Source organism: Centropristis striata, chromosome 4 (assembly GCF_030273125.1).
Source record: "Centropristis striata isolate RG_2023a ecotype Rhode Island chromosome 4, C.striata_1.0, whole genome shotgun sequence".
Classification (NCBI taxonomy): Eukaryota; Metazoa; Chordata; class Actinopteri; order Perciformes; family Serranidae; genus Centropristis; species Centropristis striata.
The window spans coordinates 29311142-29326648 of NC_081520.1; the positions used below are offsets into that span (position 1 = coordinate 29311142).

The window sequence follows — 15507 nt, forward strand, 5'->3', positions numbered from 1 at the left end:
AATTGTGTATATTTTGCTATCTATTATTTTCCTACACGGTCACCCATAAAGTTGGAATATATAAATATTTACCTCTTTCCATTAAGATGATTGTGACAATGTGATGTATTCTTGACAGATAAAGTGAATATCTTCTAAAACTTTATTAATGTATCTCTTCCAAACATATCGCAAAGAAAACAAAACCACAAATAACAGAAGATTGTGTCTGAAACGAAATTATTCAAACTTTACAGGTGACCGTGTATATACTGCTACTGTATATACTGTTATTTATTTCTATTCCTGGTTGGAGTAACTGGAGCAAAACTGAATTTAATTTCACTCCAGGGATCAATTAAGTAATTCTGATTCTGATTTGATCAATATATCACGTTTCAGGTCCATTTTCATCTCTTCCTCTCCACATCATGGCACACAGTGAAACTTGTGTATCTCTGCTCTCTGCACATTTAGGGATTTTCTCCTTCTAGTCCCGCTGCAGCAGTGGTGTTGGCGCGCCACCTAGTTGTCAACAATCAGAACGTCACCCCAACCGACATGCATGTCCCGCCCTTGTTGAAGCAATGTGCATTTATTTTCATGCAATATTATTTGGCCACTATTCATTTTTTTCATGCTTACAACAATAAAAGTCATTAATATTCATTTTGTGAAGTGGTTATGGATGAACACACAAATACATGCTATTAATTTGAAAAATCAACACATAATCCCTCCAAACGAGCAACATTTTAGTAGGTGACTTTTGATTTGATTTAAAAAACTTTAATTACACCTATTATGAACACAATAAAGTGTTGTGATTTTCTGGCCAATTCCCAGACGAATGGCCAAAAAAGCATTAGAATAGCACTTTTTTAAAAACTCCCATATTTAGCATTTATGCACGTGTAGACATTTATTAACAAAGTGTAATGTTGTTGATTGTTGATGTTGATTTTGAAGTGTTTATTAAGTCTTTGCTGACAACTCTAACTCCTCATATGAAGCATTTATAACTGGTGTACAGACGAGCATATAGTGACAATAAATACATTAAATATGAGCCTCACATCCTACTTGTATGTTTATTTTTACCAAAGCACAAATATGGTAGCATGAACTGTACACAATTTATACTTTTTCAAATCATTGAGCTGCACCAGAGTCTATGCTATGCCTCCGGCTACTACAAAGGTAAAGTAAGATGCAAAAAAGATTGTTGATATTTAGACCAAAAACCCAAACAGCTCTGCTATTAATTCTACAGTTACCTATATTGTAGTTTTTAAGGTTTTCTTGACTGTCAGAAAGGTAATAATTATACTTTGTGTTTATTATTTGCAGTGCATGATATTGACAGGTGAACCTAATATTTTGGCACTAAAATGTATGTAAATTGGATGGCCAAAATATTAGAAACACCTCTTAATTTAATGTTCAAAACTACCTTAAACTACAACCTCTTTGACAGTGCCAATCAAAACTGAATTTTATTGTAAAGGCAGAATTCATGGATGCAGATGTTATATTGGATCACATTAGGTTATAGAAGTGTGCCTAATAAATTGGCCAGTCGATATATAACATGTTCTCATTTCAAAACAAGCACAAGCACTCATTTTATACATTAGGCCCTTTTTCCCAACTCAACTACATTACTAAAACTTTTCAGTTTTAAGGGTTACAGTGTGTTAGATTAGTCCATACTGGTCACTCTTTATCACACAAATCAAACAAAAAACACACATTTTAAGCAGGAATGTCCCTTCAGATCAGACTGCACCGTACCACCGTAGAACACTCCTACCAACATATCAAAACTATCATTATAAATGCACTGAAATTGTCCCATCAACAGAACACTTCACAGCCGTTTGAGTTTTCTCTGTACTGTCAAGTGCTTGTTGAGTTCCAGTGTCTAATTGTCTGTGAAACCTCCTTCTTGATATAAAATGTGACCCTAAGGCCCGTCCTCCGGTCAGTAGGCCCTCCTGATCTCGTAGGGCGACCAGGAGCTCACTCCGTCCTCTTTGGCCCAGGAGGAGTGCGCCTCGCTGCCGGGGGGGAGGCCGGCGTGGCTGTCGGCCGCCTCCTCCGTCACCATCTTGGACACCAGGTCGGTAATGGGAGTGCTCATGTAGGACGGGCAGGAGAAGGAGGTGGAGGGGCCCGGGTAAGAGCTGCTGGAGGTTAAAGGATGGTAGTGGGCCTCCTCCAGGGAGTGCAGGGTGTAGGGCTGGCTGCTGGAGACGGGGCCCATGGAGGAGCCTCGGCTGGGGGAGCGGTACTGGGAGGGGCTCCCCGGGGGGTCTGGGCTGGGCATGGAGGGCGGGACACTAACGGAGGCCAGGCTGTCTGGACACAGAGCCTCCACCTGGGATACTGGCTCTGGAACTGACTGCTCCCATGTGTCTCTCTGAGGCGGGAGACAAGAGAGGACAGGACATTTTAATTTCCTGAGAAAGCTAATGATGTGCACTAATCATATATATAAGGTAGACAGTACTTGTTGTATTTGTCCAGGTTTCATAAAAAGACAACATCGGAGTCCCTGTTACTCTCAATAATCCACCACAGTAAAGTTTCTAAAGTATTTCTTCATAAAAAGATGAATAATCCTAATTAACACTTGAGACAAACACATTAAAAAACACTGGGAAGACTAACTTCTTTTCTTTTCTTTTAAATTTAGTTGCTTAAAAACTAAAAAAAAACAATTAATGTCCAGTGGATTAAGGATTAAAGATTGTCGTTATTTTGTTGTCTCTGGTTATTTTTTTGGCAGTTTTATTTCTCTTTTGTAGTCTTGTTGTGTCTCTTTGTAGTAATTTTATGTTTTTCTATGTTCAGTTTCAGTCTCTTCCTGGTTGGTGCGTGTCTGTCTGAGTGACATTTTGTAGGTGGAGGCTAGATGGGGCCCCTGGGCCTGGCCCTGTAGGCCTGTTAAGTAATCCATTCATGCACTCTGCAACTCACACCAAAACAAACTAGATTGATAAATAGTATTTTAGGGGCCCCAGGAAAAAAAACATGTAAAGCATGTAAACTAGTTCTAATTCTAGAAGAAACCCAAGTATGACTCTGAAAATTAGCATAATATGTCCCCTTTAAACATTAAAACTAACTTTAGATGGATTTACAATGTACTAAAACCCTTAAATACCCATTCTGCATAACAAGTATTTTTACACATTACATTACATTACATTACATTACACAGTACATTTAGATGCTGATACTTTTTAGTAGCCTAAGTTTTGAATGCAGGACTTTTACTTGTAGTGGAGTAATTCTGCAGTGTGGTATTAGTACTTTTAGGGGATCTGAGTACTTTTTCCACCATTGATCCCAAGCCTACCAGAAATAAATGTGAGGACTCTCCACCAAAGGGCAGCAGGGATGAGAGGGCCGATGAGGGCAGGAAGGAGCCTCCAGAGCTGGAGAAGGCGGCGGCGCTGCGGTATTCACCGAAGGTCTCTGGGTAATAGCTGTCAATGAAGGAGGAGTAGCTGCTCATAGCGGACGGCTCGCAGCCCAGAGGTTTACCTCCCAGTGTAGGCGAGTACACGTCAGGATTGAACTGCTTGGTGGAAGGGCAGAAGTCTGACTCTGAGATGAAGGGACGCCTCATGCCGTAGTAGCTGGGCAGCATGTGAGACCCTGCAGAGAACAATATGGAGCAATAAATACATTAAATATGAGCCTCACATCCTACTTGTATGTTTATTTTTACCAAAGCACAAATATGGTAGCATGAACTGTACACAATTTATACTTTTTCAAATCATTGAGCTGCACCAGAGTCTACGCTATACCTCCGGCTACTACAAACGTTTAAAAGTAAAGTCTGCAACTGCAGGAAAGATTGTTGATATTTAGTCCCAAAACCCAAACAGCTCTGCTATTAATTCTACAGTTACAAATATTGTAGTTTTTAAGGTTTTCTTGACTGTCAGAAAGGTAATAATTATACTTTGTGTTTATTATTTGCAGTGCATGATATTGACAGATGAACCTAATATTTTGGCACTAAAATGTATGTAAATTGGATGGCCAAAATATTAGAAACACCTCTTAATTTAATGTTCAAAACTACCTTAAACTACAACCTCTTTGACAGTGCCAATCAAAACTGAATTTTATTGTAAAGGCAGAATTCATGGATGCAGATGTTATATTGGATCACATTAGGTTATAGAAGTGTGCCTAATAAATTGTCCAATCGATATATAACATGTTCTCTTTTCAAAACAAGCACAAGCACTCATTTTATACCAGGCCCTTTAAACTGAAATCCTCATATTTATCACAACAGTGTCACAGATGCAGCTTTGTTTTTCATTCACTAAAGAGTGAGAGATGAAGATCTCTGAGGTTAAATTTGAGGGGGGACTTTACAGGTGGTTAGGTCATTTAACTAATATACTGTATATCATCATGGAAGTTTCATATTGATTACTTACATGAAGACAACACGATGTTGTATTGTAAGTTTTCTGAAATTGTGTGTTTATCAAATTAAGCATTTTGTTATTAAATATGTGCTAATGTGAACACATTTCCAGAACAGAGATTCAAACATTGGGTAGGTAAAAAAAAATCTTGTTTCATTTTGTTGACATATTAGAGTCAAAGGTGTAAGCAGGGGGAATTTATGGATGTCTTTTTATCACTCCATAAATCAGAAAATACTGCCAGCATCCATAAAAAAATCAATTTGTGTCATGTTTTTATGAATAAAATGTTCTTTAAATCATGCTATGAATTAAATATGAGCAGAGCCCTCTGTAAAAACCTTCACAAATCACAAAACTGAATTTAAAGATATAAATGTAAAATTCCACACAACATGTAAGACACTAAAGGTGAATAAGATAAAAAACATTAAATCTAAAGATAATAAACTTCAACACAGACTTTAAGACAATACATGTTATGGAAGCAAATAGCCTGAAATCTCACCTGGCATCTGGACAAATGAATGAGGACTGGTTGATCCTCCCTGTTACAAAAAAAAGGACAAAAGATAAAGGCACGCAAACTGGATGAAATTTTAATTACACGTGAAGGGGAAAATGAGATACACCTCTGGTTGATAATTGTTGATTTAACTCTTCACAAATTCCCCTTCATGAAGCAAAGTAAAGATTGCATTTATGATTTCAGATTAAACATTATCACATTATTGAGTAGAAGCCTACTCTACCTTCTAGTAGGTCTACCAGGTTATCAGCTCTTATTCATTTGTATTGTGGCGGCGACCTCTAGTGGCCATAGTAATTTTGATTTTATTCTCACTTCCTCCAATTAGGTCATCTTCATAACAATTTCACTTTGGAATTTGCATGCATTAATTTGGCTTTGTAGCCCTCTGAAGTCCATAAAAGCTTCAGCTTTTCACTTCTCCATGATGTCACAACGTAAAAACAAAGCAGCATGTTTCCTGCCTTCAGCTTCCCTCTAAAGAACTGAATTGAAACCCCATGCCATCTTTTGTTTAACGATGATAGGCCAAGTAAAACCAGAGACAGGGTCAAATATATTTAGTATAAAAAAAATATAGAACTAGATGTTCTCCTCATTTTACCTCTTATATGTTTTATTAGTAGCATTTTTTTTGTTTCGTTTGGGTTCAAAATGTTGATCCAGTAAGTCAAAGTTAAAAAATAAGTAAAGGTCATATAGGTGAGGTTGTGCTGAAAGAAATGATACCAAGATGGCACGGTAAACATTTTTTTAGTATTCAATAACGGACAAAATAGCCAAAACTCCAAGGGTTGAAATAAAACCAACTGTAGCTTTAATACAGGAATACTGAACACTGAATACAAATGTTTGACTGATACTTTGATGAAGTAAAAACACTTTATCTTGTATTTTACTCTACATGGGACCATCATTTACAAGATGAACATCATGCTGTGTTGAAGCAGACTAGTGATTGAGGCCATAGATGCAATATGAGAATGTTTACAGAGGTAAAGAGAAGTAGGGTCATATTCCTGTTGACTTTCATGCAAATGGTTGTTAACTTGTTGCAAAGAGTGGCGGCGCCCCCTGCTGGCCATTTGTTAGGCATAAGGTTTAAGGTACTTCTGCACTGGCTACACTTTCCAGAACCAGAGGTTACCACTTGATTCCAACCCAGTACTCCAGATTTTTATTAAGATATTCTATATGTATTGTCTGTAATTTGAAACATAATTTCCCTCAAGACTGACATTTATTTACTACTGACACCAGCCAGATGCACCACAGAGTGCCACAGGAACACCATTGACTGAGTCAATAGACTGGCCACTAGTCTAATTTTCTGTCAGCAGCTATAACCACATCATTCATAACTGTATTTATAATACTTAATATTTGCAATAAGGATCTTCTCGTTACATATATACATATTTTTTATATGTCTATTTACTTAAGATTTGAACTTTTGCACTTTTATTTTCTATTCTATTTCTTATACAGCAGCAACTGTAACAAAACAATCCCCAAATGCAAGTTTAAATTGAAACATCCTATATAAGTTCAAGCAAAAGTTAAGATAAGAATATGAAAATGTTCTTGCATGGGGCTCAGTGTTTGGCTGTAAAGCATGCATTTTTAAATGCAGTATTGCCCAGTTTGAGTACATGTTAGATCCTGTTATTGTTTGCTGGTTCAAATAATATATTTGATGTATAATTTGTATAAAAATGAAGAAGCATTGCTCAACAACAGCATTATTAGTTTGTGCAACTGTCTGTTTCTATTCTACAAACCTGAATCCCCCCAAAAAGTAATGAAATTGTGAGAAGATAATAAAAACAGAATGCGATAAACATTCAGGTGATTACAAAGAAAATGAGAACAAAGACGAGATATGTAATGCTCAAACTGGGAAACTTTTTTTTTTGTAAATATATTGACTCATTTTGAATTTGCTGCATTCTGTTTTTATTTAAGTTTGACACAACCTTTTTGGAAATGTGGCTGTAAAAGCAGATGGAGATTGGTGCAGAGTGCAGAAACACACAGCTGGTGTTTGACAGGCTCTTGTTTGCATATTGCTAACATGAAAGAGTTGATATTAAGCCTGCGTTGGCTGGGACGCAAACAAATTTTGAGGGTTAAATTTGAATGTGATTTGCCAGTGCCAAGACTTCCTCATGTGGCCCAGGTACGGCTCAGTGCATCTCTGAAGGCTGTGTATGGAAATCAGCTCGCTCAAGCTCAGATAGTCGCCAGTGTGTGTGTGTGTGTGTGTGTGGAGGGGGGTGAATGGACTTAATAACATTATTTCACAGAAAACTCTTCGTTCTCATTCAAAAACTCATATTCTTTTGTTCCCATCTGTTACACAATGATACTTCAAAATTATTGCACATATTTTATAGGTTAATACTCCTAGTTTTGTTTTATTCTAGTATCTATTTTTTTAGTTTATCTGATCACAATTTGCAGTTAAAGCACCACAATTTTTGTACAAAGATCATTTAAGTTCCATCTTGAGCTGCGTGTGACTTGTTATTGGTTCTCAGTGTAGCGTTTGACCCACATACACAGTCTCTAAAGCCTTAATAAATGTCCCTTTTTTGAGTTTTCTCAGTCCTGGATCATTTACGTAATAGAAGCATGTTTGGGCACAACACCTCAATAGAAATGTGCTCAGAAAAGAGGAGATGATGAAGTGAAATGATGCAAGATCTTTATATTGTCACTGTGGCTCTCCGTGTCCCAACACGAGGAGAGTCTGTGGTCAGAGTTTGCTCTTCGCTCTCAATGGCCTTTTATTCCCAGAGATAAAAGGCAGCATTAGCTAACACAAGAGCGAGGATGGCTTTAGTTACTGTGTGTCTCTGTGCATCAGCAGGTCTTCGTGTTTCATATATAAACATGATATATAAACTCTGCGGTGCTTCATTGTAGGCCAGATATCTGCATAGGCAACCCAGTGTGACGGAAGCATGTGCGACATACTGGCTTAACGTCAAACTTTAAATAACGTAGCCCTCTAGAGACAAGAGCACTGTCCATTATTTCTTCATGATGTCAAATATTTAGTATAAAAAAATATAGAACTAGATGTTATCTTCTTTTTACGTTGTATTTGTAACCAACAATTAAAAGTCTTCATTGAGCATGATTGTGTTTTGAAAGTTAAAAAAACCCAGATCATTTGTTTGTTTGTTTTTTGTTCAAAATGTTGATCCGGTAAGTCAAAGTGTAAAAAGGAATTATCAGGTCATATAGGTGAGGCTGTGCCGAAAAAAATTATACCAACATGACATGGTAAAAAAAAAAAAATTAAAACTAGGAAACTAGAAAATCTAAGAAACTTATTGGTACCAACAATGTCATAATATCTTATCAAGAAGGGGCTGAAAGAACGCTCCAAAGTATAGTATTTAGTATTTAATATGGCAATTTTCTAAAGGGTCCTTTAACCCTTTATCGGGTGAAGAACTATATTTGGTAACTTAAGTGGATATCAAAATGAGGTCCCCATGTCTCTTTGTTTGGTCGTAGAACCACATGGATTTCTTCCAGCTAATCAGCAAAGATCAGGCTACGTTACTAGATTAAAGTGGCAAATCTCCAAGAAAAAAAGTCGCAGATTTACGAGAGAAAAGTGAAAAAAACAACTTTTTCCTCGCAGATTCACCACTTTAAATCTCATAAATCTGCACATTTTTTTCTCGTAGATTTGACACTTTAATCTCGTCAACCTTTTTTACCATTAATTTGAGATTTTTTCTCACAAATGTGTAAGTTTTTTCTCAAAATATTACCCCCCTCCCCAGGGTCTGTATGGTTTTTTTTTTACACATTCTGGCAGTATGTATTATCATCCAATATTCTCTAGGGTTGAAATTTGGAATTTGCAAGTATTTCAATGAGTGCCCTATTAAGGGTTAAACCCTCACCTCTGTGGATAGCCACAAAGTTCCTCTTTACAAAACAAAAATAACATGTGATATAAGCTATAGTGGTTATTTGGCCACGGCTGATGATAGCGAGCCTTTGTTTACACTGATGCTTCTCACGCAAGTACCATGAAAAAACACAAATGCGATCAAAGGTTTTGCTATAAAGGAGAACTATTATGCTCATTTTCAGGTTTATACCAATATTTCAGGTTTCCAGTCAAACACATTTAAATGTTTCAGCAGGAATATGATCTGAAGCTGGGGAGAAATTAATAATATCAGAAACTTAGAATACAGTTTTTCCTGGTGTTAGCATGTAGCTACATGTAGCAGTGTCTATAATGTAAACACTGCAGGGCATGTCTGGAGCACATAACCATAGACAACCCTGATTTCAAAAAAGCTGGGACACTGCATAAAACATAAACAGAAAGAGAATACATCAAATTCAGCATTCAGAGTTAAATCAATTTGAATATGAACTATATTGTCTTTATAGAGTTTTTAATTGAATATAAGTCACAAACAATTAGCAAATCATCCCTACGGTTTTGATTACACTACACAACATCTCAACTTTTTGTGGAATTGGGGTTGTATGAATCTGTCAGTAGAAAAACTGTAGTAAAAGGTCTTTGCTCGCAGGAATTAGTTCTTCATGGGTTAAGCATGTTACTTTAAACTTTGGCAACATTCAATATGCGTTGTAACATTGTATATCTATAACAATATGACAGAAAATATGTGAAAGCATAATAGATTCATGGATGAATTTTTTTGATCTAAAAAGTTTGCTTTCTTTTATGAGTAAGGTTGAAAATTAAAATTACATTTTCAACAGCATGAATGTAAAGTCAAAGTTTTTATTTTTTAAGCCTGGTGAGCGCTAAAATTTGCTGTATAATTGAAACATCTCTCAGCATTTTAACAGTTTGTTATTACTATTTTTAAAGAGTAAGAAAAGCAGAAGCTGTTATTGTCTCATATGAGCTCTAACGGAGACATTTGTCTCTTTAACATTTGGCTGCTCTGCATGTTGTTAGTCACAGTTTAAAGTCAGGTTTGTGCTCTGCTTTCACGCTGTTAATTTCTGGCTTCATTAAATTATTTCCCATGTCCCATAAATTGTTGCAGCAATTTTTGGGTTGATACCATTTGCTTCACACATTTGGTGCTTAATAATGCAATTTTATTCATACCGAGAATGGATAAAAATGGTCAATAAAACCCTTCAGAATATAACATCAATATATCAAGACCTTTGGAACAACATAGAAGCATCCATGCTGTTATTTGGGCTCAAAAACTTTGGTCATTTTGGAGATTTCTGCATTTTCAGCGATTGGATGGACACTTCTGCTACACTACTTCTGTTCTTCTGCTGAAAACTTCACATCCTCTGAATGCTCTAGGTCTCTAGTTTATGGCTGAAAAGTTTCATGAGGCTTTGATCATCCTAGAGGTCACAACAGGTAATTTTATGTAGTGAGGTCAAGACTCAAGAAATGCCCTCAAATGAACTGGCTACTAACATTATACCACATGAAGAAACCTCATTGAATTCACAAGAGTCTCAGCTTTCCAGTGATGCCCATTTTATGAAATTCAAAGCCTGTTTGGGGACCCCAGTGTGCACAAATATCCAAATACAGTAGGTAGAATTTGCACATTTGTGCTACATGAGAAACACTATGTGGTTTTAGCTTTTAATTTCATGTTATCAGCAGAAAAAGGAGACTTGTGGTAACACAAAGAGCCTATTTTCATTCAGATAGCATAACATCAGAGGTCACATGACCGCTTTTGAAAATCACCAAAATAGCCTAATTTTGCAGCGTTATTTTGACAACTTCCTGACACGATGTCCTGACATGCTTGGGGTTCATAGATTCATAGATAGTTCATAGATCTTGTAGTTTCATATGATATCAATATATTCCTACGCCATTTTAAGAGGTTATCAACAAGTCCAATGTAAAGATCAAAACCCAAAATAACACTCAACTAAAATGAATTGATGAACTTGCAAGTGATGAAAATGCCTGTGATTAGATAAAAATACTGCAAAATTGATGTTAAATAAATAATAGAGTGATATATTGTCAACTGATTTGTTTAACTTGATTAACATTTTATTGCTCTCTAACCGTCTATCATTCATAGTTCCCAGTAACTGAAATCTATTGTTTACAGCAGGCTATTTTTGTAACTTCCACCGAAAAACGTCAGTCAGAAACCACACCTGGTAACTGACTGACTGTGACTGCCTGTTTGCACATTTTCAGTCAATGTGATGGTGAAGCACATCGTTAGAAGTAGAATGTAAGAAAATGATCTACAAGGTTTCATCACAATATAAGTCTTTGCTTGTATTGCTAACACAATGTCAAGATTAAAGCTCTGGAGCAGCACAGACCTGCAGGCTGAAAGCCAAAAACTCATGTGTGTCACTTTCCCCTGTTGGATTTATCCTGCCAGTCCGGGGATGGAACTGACAAATCACTTTTATAACCTTGAAGGCCACTACTCCTCTGTTAGTTGGGGACTACTGTCAGCTGTAGTTTTGCGCTGCTAGTGAGAAATTAAGGCAGTAAGATGCTGTTTCAAAATAAACTACAGCGTGTTTGTTCAGGATAATGATGGAACATGGCACCCAATGCAACGCTGTGGGTCATTTATGTGTTAAAAGGCCCCAAGGACCAAGTTTTTTCTTGTCCAGCATAGACACAAAGTTTTCTGTCAGAGTTGAAACTGTTGGTTTTACAGGAGCACTTTCTGCACTTTTAGACAGTGGCAATCTTTGGTCTCTTTCTGTCTTTTCATTTGATTTCATGACAATTAAGAAAATATAGAATATTAGCTGCCTTATCCTTTAATGCTACAGAATGTTAAAAGGCTAAACTCTGTCTAAAATCTGAATAAGATATATATATATAGGAGGTAAGGTAAGTTAGCCACCTGCACTGTGTTTGTTTTGTTTAACCCACTGACACTAAACACCTCCACATGTGTATTTCATCTCTCAGAGCCATTTTTGTTTCACACGCTGACAAGCAAAATATATAACTTTTCAGCAATTTTCAAACGAGAGGAATCTGTAATTTATATTAAGATAAATGTCAGTTTCATTTGGTCGCCTGTCAAAGGTGTCACCCCTTTGTGAATCAGCATTGTCTGCAAGAGGTTGAATGAATTTACTTTTTACTTGATTTTAAGCCTGATTCTAGAATCCAATTTTAGGTCTTTGTTTTTTCTCTAACTTTATTTTTTTTTAACTAGATGAAGGATTTAAGTCATCGGAAATCTTAAGTTATCAGAGAAACAAGCTCAGTAAACAGCCTGTCTACCAGTGAGCTGAAGCAGCATCAGAAAAACCCAGATTTTGAACATGAAACTGCTTTTCTGCAGAGTTTTAACCAATTCAAATCCCTGGGGCCATTTGTTTTGGACAGGAAAAGACTTTGTGGATAATTCAGCTCCTGGTGAAAACCTCCTGAACATCTGGATCTTAGGTTCTTAGAGAAGAAAGATGCACAAACGATTTTAAAGATGAAACTCCATGTTTTTACCAATATTAATAAGCGATTCTGTTTGTTTTGGAGAGGAGGAGAACTCTGCAGATAATTCAGCTCTATTCTCTGTTATTGTCCTGGTTGAGGGACAGAAAATTACATTCAGAGCTGGGAGCTGCACTGGAGAAGGGTGATTTTGGACCCCTTTGTTGCATCTGATGGTATCTTCTCCTCTGTCTCTTTCTCACACAATCACCTCATTACACCAGTCGTGAGCAGCCTGCATATCTATAGAGTGGACATGCCGATGCTAAACAGAAAACAAACAGTGAATGCTGTCCTGTAAAGCCCTTTGACAGGCGGTTTGTGCATAATAAAAGGCAGTCTTGCTTGTGCATGCAGACGTCTAAGGCAGAGCCTGATTTCTCTGGCTGTGTGTGAGGGTGTGTGCTGGCGTGAGACAACAATAGGAGGCTTGTCTGCGGCCTGTACACGGCAGAGGACAATGTCGGCTGGCAGGTGTGCATGGATCAAGCTTTGCATAGGCAGCCTCCTTCACTGGCCTTTTTCTGTCTCTCTATGCTACCTGTCCACCTCAATCTTCCCACCCCGCCCCCGCCTCCACCTCGGGGGAGTTTTTGGGCGATCATGGCCGTCACCATTGCAAAGCATTGTGTCAGTGTTCTTTTGTGAGGTCAGGATGGGACTCTGCGCTTTGTGTCTCTCTCCACACACATCATGCTCAGCTATTTACAGATTGGCTTTGCGAGCACTCGAGGGGAGCAGAGACAGAGGGGGGGAGGTACAGGTGGTCAATGGATCGACCATGGATCGTTAGTGCACAAAACAAGCCAAAATGTAAACAAGGAGAGATTTTTAAAAAGGCGACCTCTTAATTGTACCTCCAACAGAATGTCAACTGTGGCTGCACTGTTTGGTTTGGGAGAAAAATGAAGTGGGGAGAGAAAGAATGGGACAAAAGCAGAGCGGTTTAGAGGAGGTTGTGCTCACGCTGTATCTGGGGCTTGTCTGTCGGAGTCGCTTCTCCGCCAGCAGGTCTTTGACTGTGTGCTTCACTCGGACGCCTTGGTACACTCTCTTAGAATATTCTAGACAGAGCAGAGAATCTACATTTAATACAAATCCAGTTTGACAGTTTGACTTGTAACACAGCTTCATACAAATTTTCATCCATTCCCACAAATGTGTGTTAATTTGAATATTTCACAGTTTTATTCATATAGGGGAATGACTCTTTGGGATTGGTGTGTAAATGTCATGGAAATTGCCTTTGGTTTGGTCAATGCAAATGGAGTGCAAAAAAGAGGCAATATTCTACAAACATTGGCTGAAACTAGACTGGGGGGGCTTCCGTGGCTTAAAAAAAATTAAATATTACACTGATTTGAATAAAGATAAAAAATGTAAATGCATGCATTAAAGAAGATGCTCATTTGTTGTTACTTTGCAAATCTCTAATGTGTGCTGGTGTGATTTGGGGACATTCCTGGGAAGCACAAGCATAAACTCAATGAAAATGCAAACTTTATTATGCAAACGGAAATTGCATGCAAAAAACTTTATGTAAAAGATCCCAGCTTTTTGAATGGATATTTTAGATAAGCCCCAACTTTGCTCGGCCGATGAGGTTTTTGAAAATACGAAATGTTTAAAAAATAATAACAATAATAATAATTTAAAAAATTATATATATAATATATATAAAATATATATATATATATATATATATATATACACATAATAAATGATGAACATAAAAAATAATATATATGTATATATATATATATAAATATATATATGAATCTTATCAATTATAATATAAAAAACCTACACATGCTTGATATTTAACACATCTTGCAGATATTATACACTATACTATATATATATATATATACTATATATAAATATATATATGAATCTTATCAATTATAATATAAAAAACCTACACATGCTTGATATTTAACACATCTTGCAGATATTATACACTAATTTATATATAATATAAATTGTATGAATAGGACATTTACTGACAATTTACTGACAATAACTAATATCACTGATACTATATTAATTTTGTTATGGGAAATAATATCAGGAAAGGAAACTTTTGACATAATAAACACACATCGTTAAAGAAGAGACATAATACAAATTACATTGCTACACACACAAAATATCATGCCATGCATTCTCATAAAGCATTACCTTGTGAAAACACAAAAATAAAATCAGTTTTAAAATATGATATTTGACAGGTTTAAAAAAAAAATCCATTCTTGCTGCAGATATTATATGAGATGATATATTCTAACAATAGTAATGACAGCAGGAGCAGCTGTCAGCCTGTATATGAATGTGTCTTACCTGTGTCCATGATGCTGTTGAGCAGTCTGACACACATACACACACACACACATGCACACACATAAACACACACACAGAGGCCTCTCTGTTCTCCCTCCGCTGTATTTGCCTACAGTAGCTGAATCCCAGTGTGCAGCACCATACTGTGAGTGGCGTGCCACGATGGGAGCTTTAACTACGTTTGTCAGGAGGGCAGGGACTCATGGAACATGCCACCTCACACTGCAGTCATGAGGAGGCAGCTTTTCAAAATGACCTTTATCTATTTGTTTAAATGCAAATGTTTGGTAGGGACGTTTTTTAGACTATTTGCATCTGCAGTCAAGATTATGGGTTCAGGGGCATGGAAGAGCAACTGGGAGGCAGCACGTCACTCCTTCCTGCTGAGCCCCCACTCATCAAATTCAAAAGGATATCCACATTGTGGTTTTTATCTGCAGGAGTTTTTCTTGCTGCTGCTTTATGGGATTGCATTGTGCTTTTGTTTCAGTTTGAGCGTTGGCATCTCTGGAATAAATAAAACCTCAGAATAGAAAAGCATATTGTTGTGTTTGCAGGTTGGGTGTTCAGGTTCATAATAGACTTTGATGCCTCCTGCCTTTTTATTTTTAAAGAAAAAAAGAGATATTTCTGCATAAACGTGTGTGTTTTCTGCACAAATGCTGAAATTTGTATAAAGGACTTTGAGCAAAATAAAAACAAATGAATCAGCG

At 36.9% G+C, this 15507-nt stretch overlaps 1 protein-coding gene across 1 annotated transcript; it reads right to left on the reverse strand.

Moving 5' to 3' along the window:
- Positions 1-1963: 1963 nt before the first annotated feature.
- LOC131970635 (POU class 2 homeobox associating-factor 2-like) lies at positions 1964-13724 on the reverse strand. Its single transcript, XM_059332070.1, has 4 exons — positions 13421-13724; positions 4948-4987; positions 3344-3645; positions 1964-2401 (listed from the first exon to the last, which is right to left on the reverse strand). The coding sequence occupies exons 1-4, from the start codon at positions 13598-13600 to the stop codon at positions 1964-1966; spliced, it is 960 nt and encodes a 319-aa protein (XP_059188053.1). The 5' UTR covers positions 13601-13724.
- Between the last annotated feature and the right edge of the window lie 1783 nt (positions 13725-15507).

Coding starts and splice junctions, on each gene's coding strand:
- LOC131970635 (XM_059332070.1), bottom strand. CDS start 13,600: ATGAAAATTTGTATGAAGCTGTGTTACAAGTCAAACTGTCAAACTGGA. Junction 4,988..13,420: donor AGACAAGCCCCAGATACAGC/GTGAGCACAACC, acceptor TTTTTGTAACAG/GGAGGATCAACCAGTCCTCA. Junction 2,402..3,343: donor AGTCCTCACATTTATTTCTG/GTAGGCTTGGGA, acceptor CTCCCGCCTCAG/AGAGACACATGGGAGCAGTC.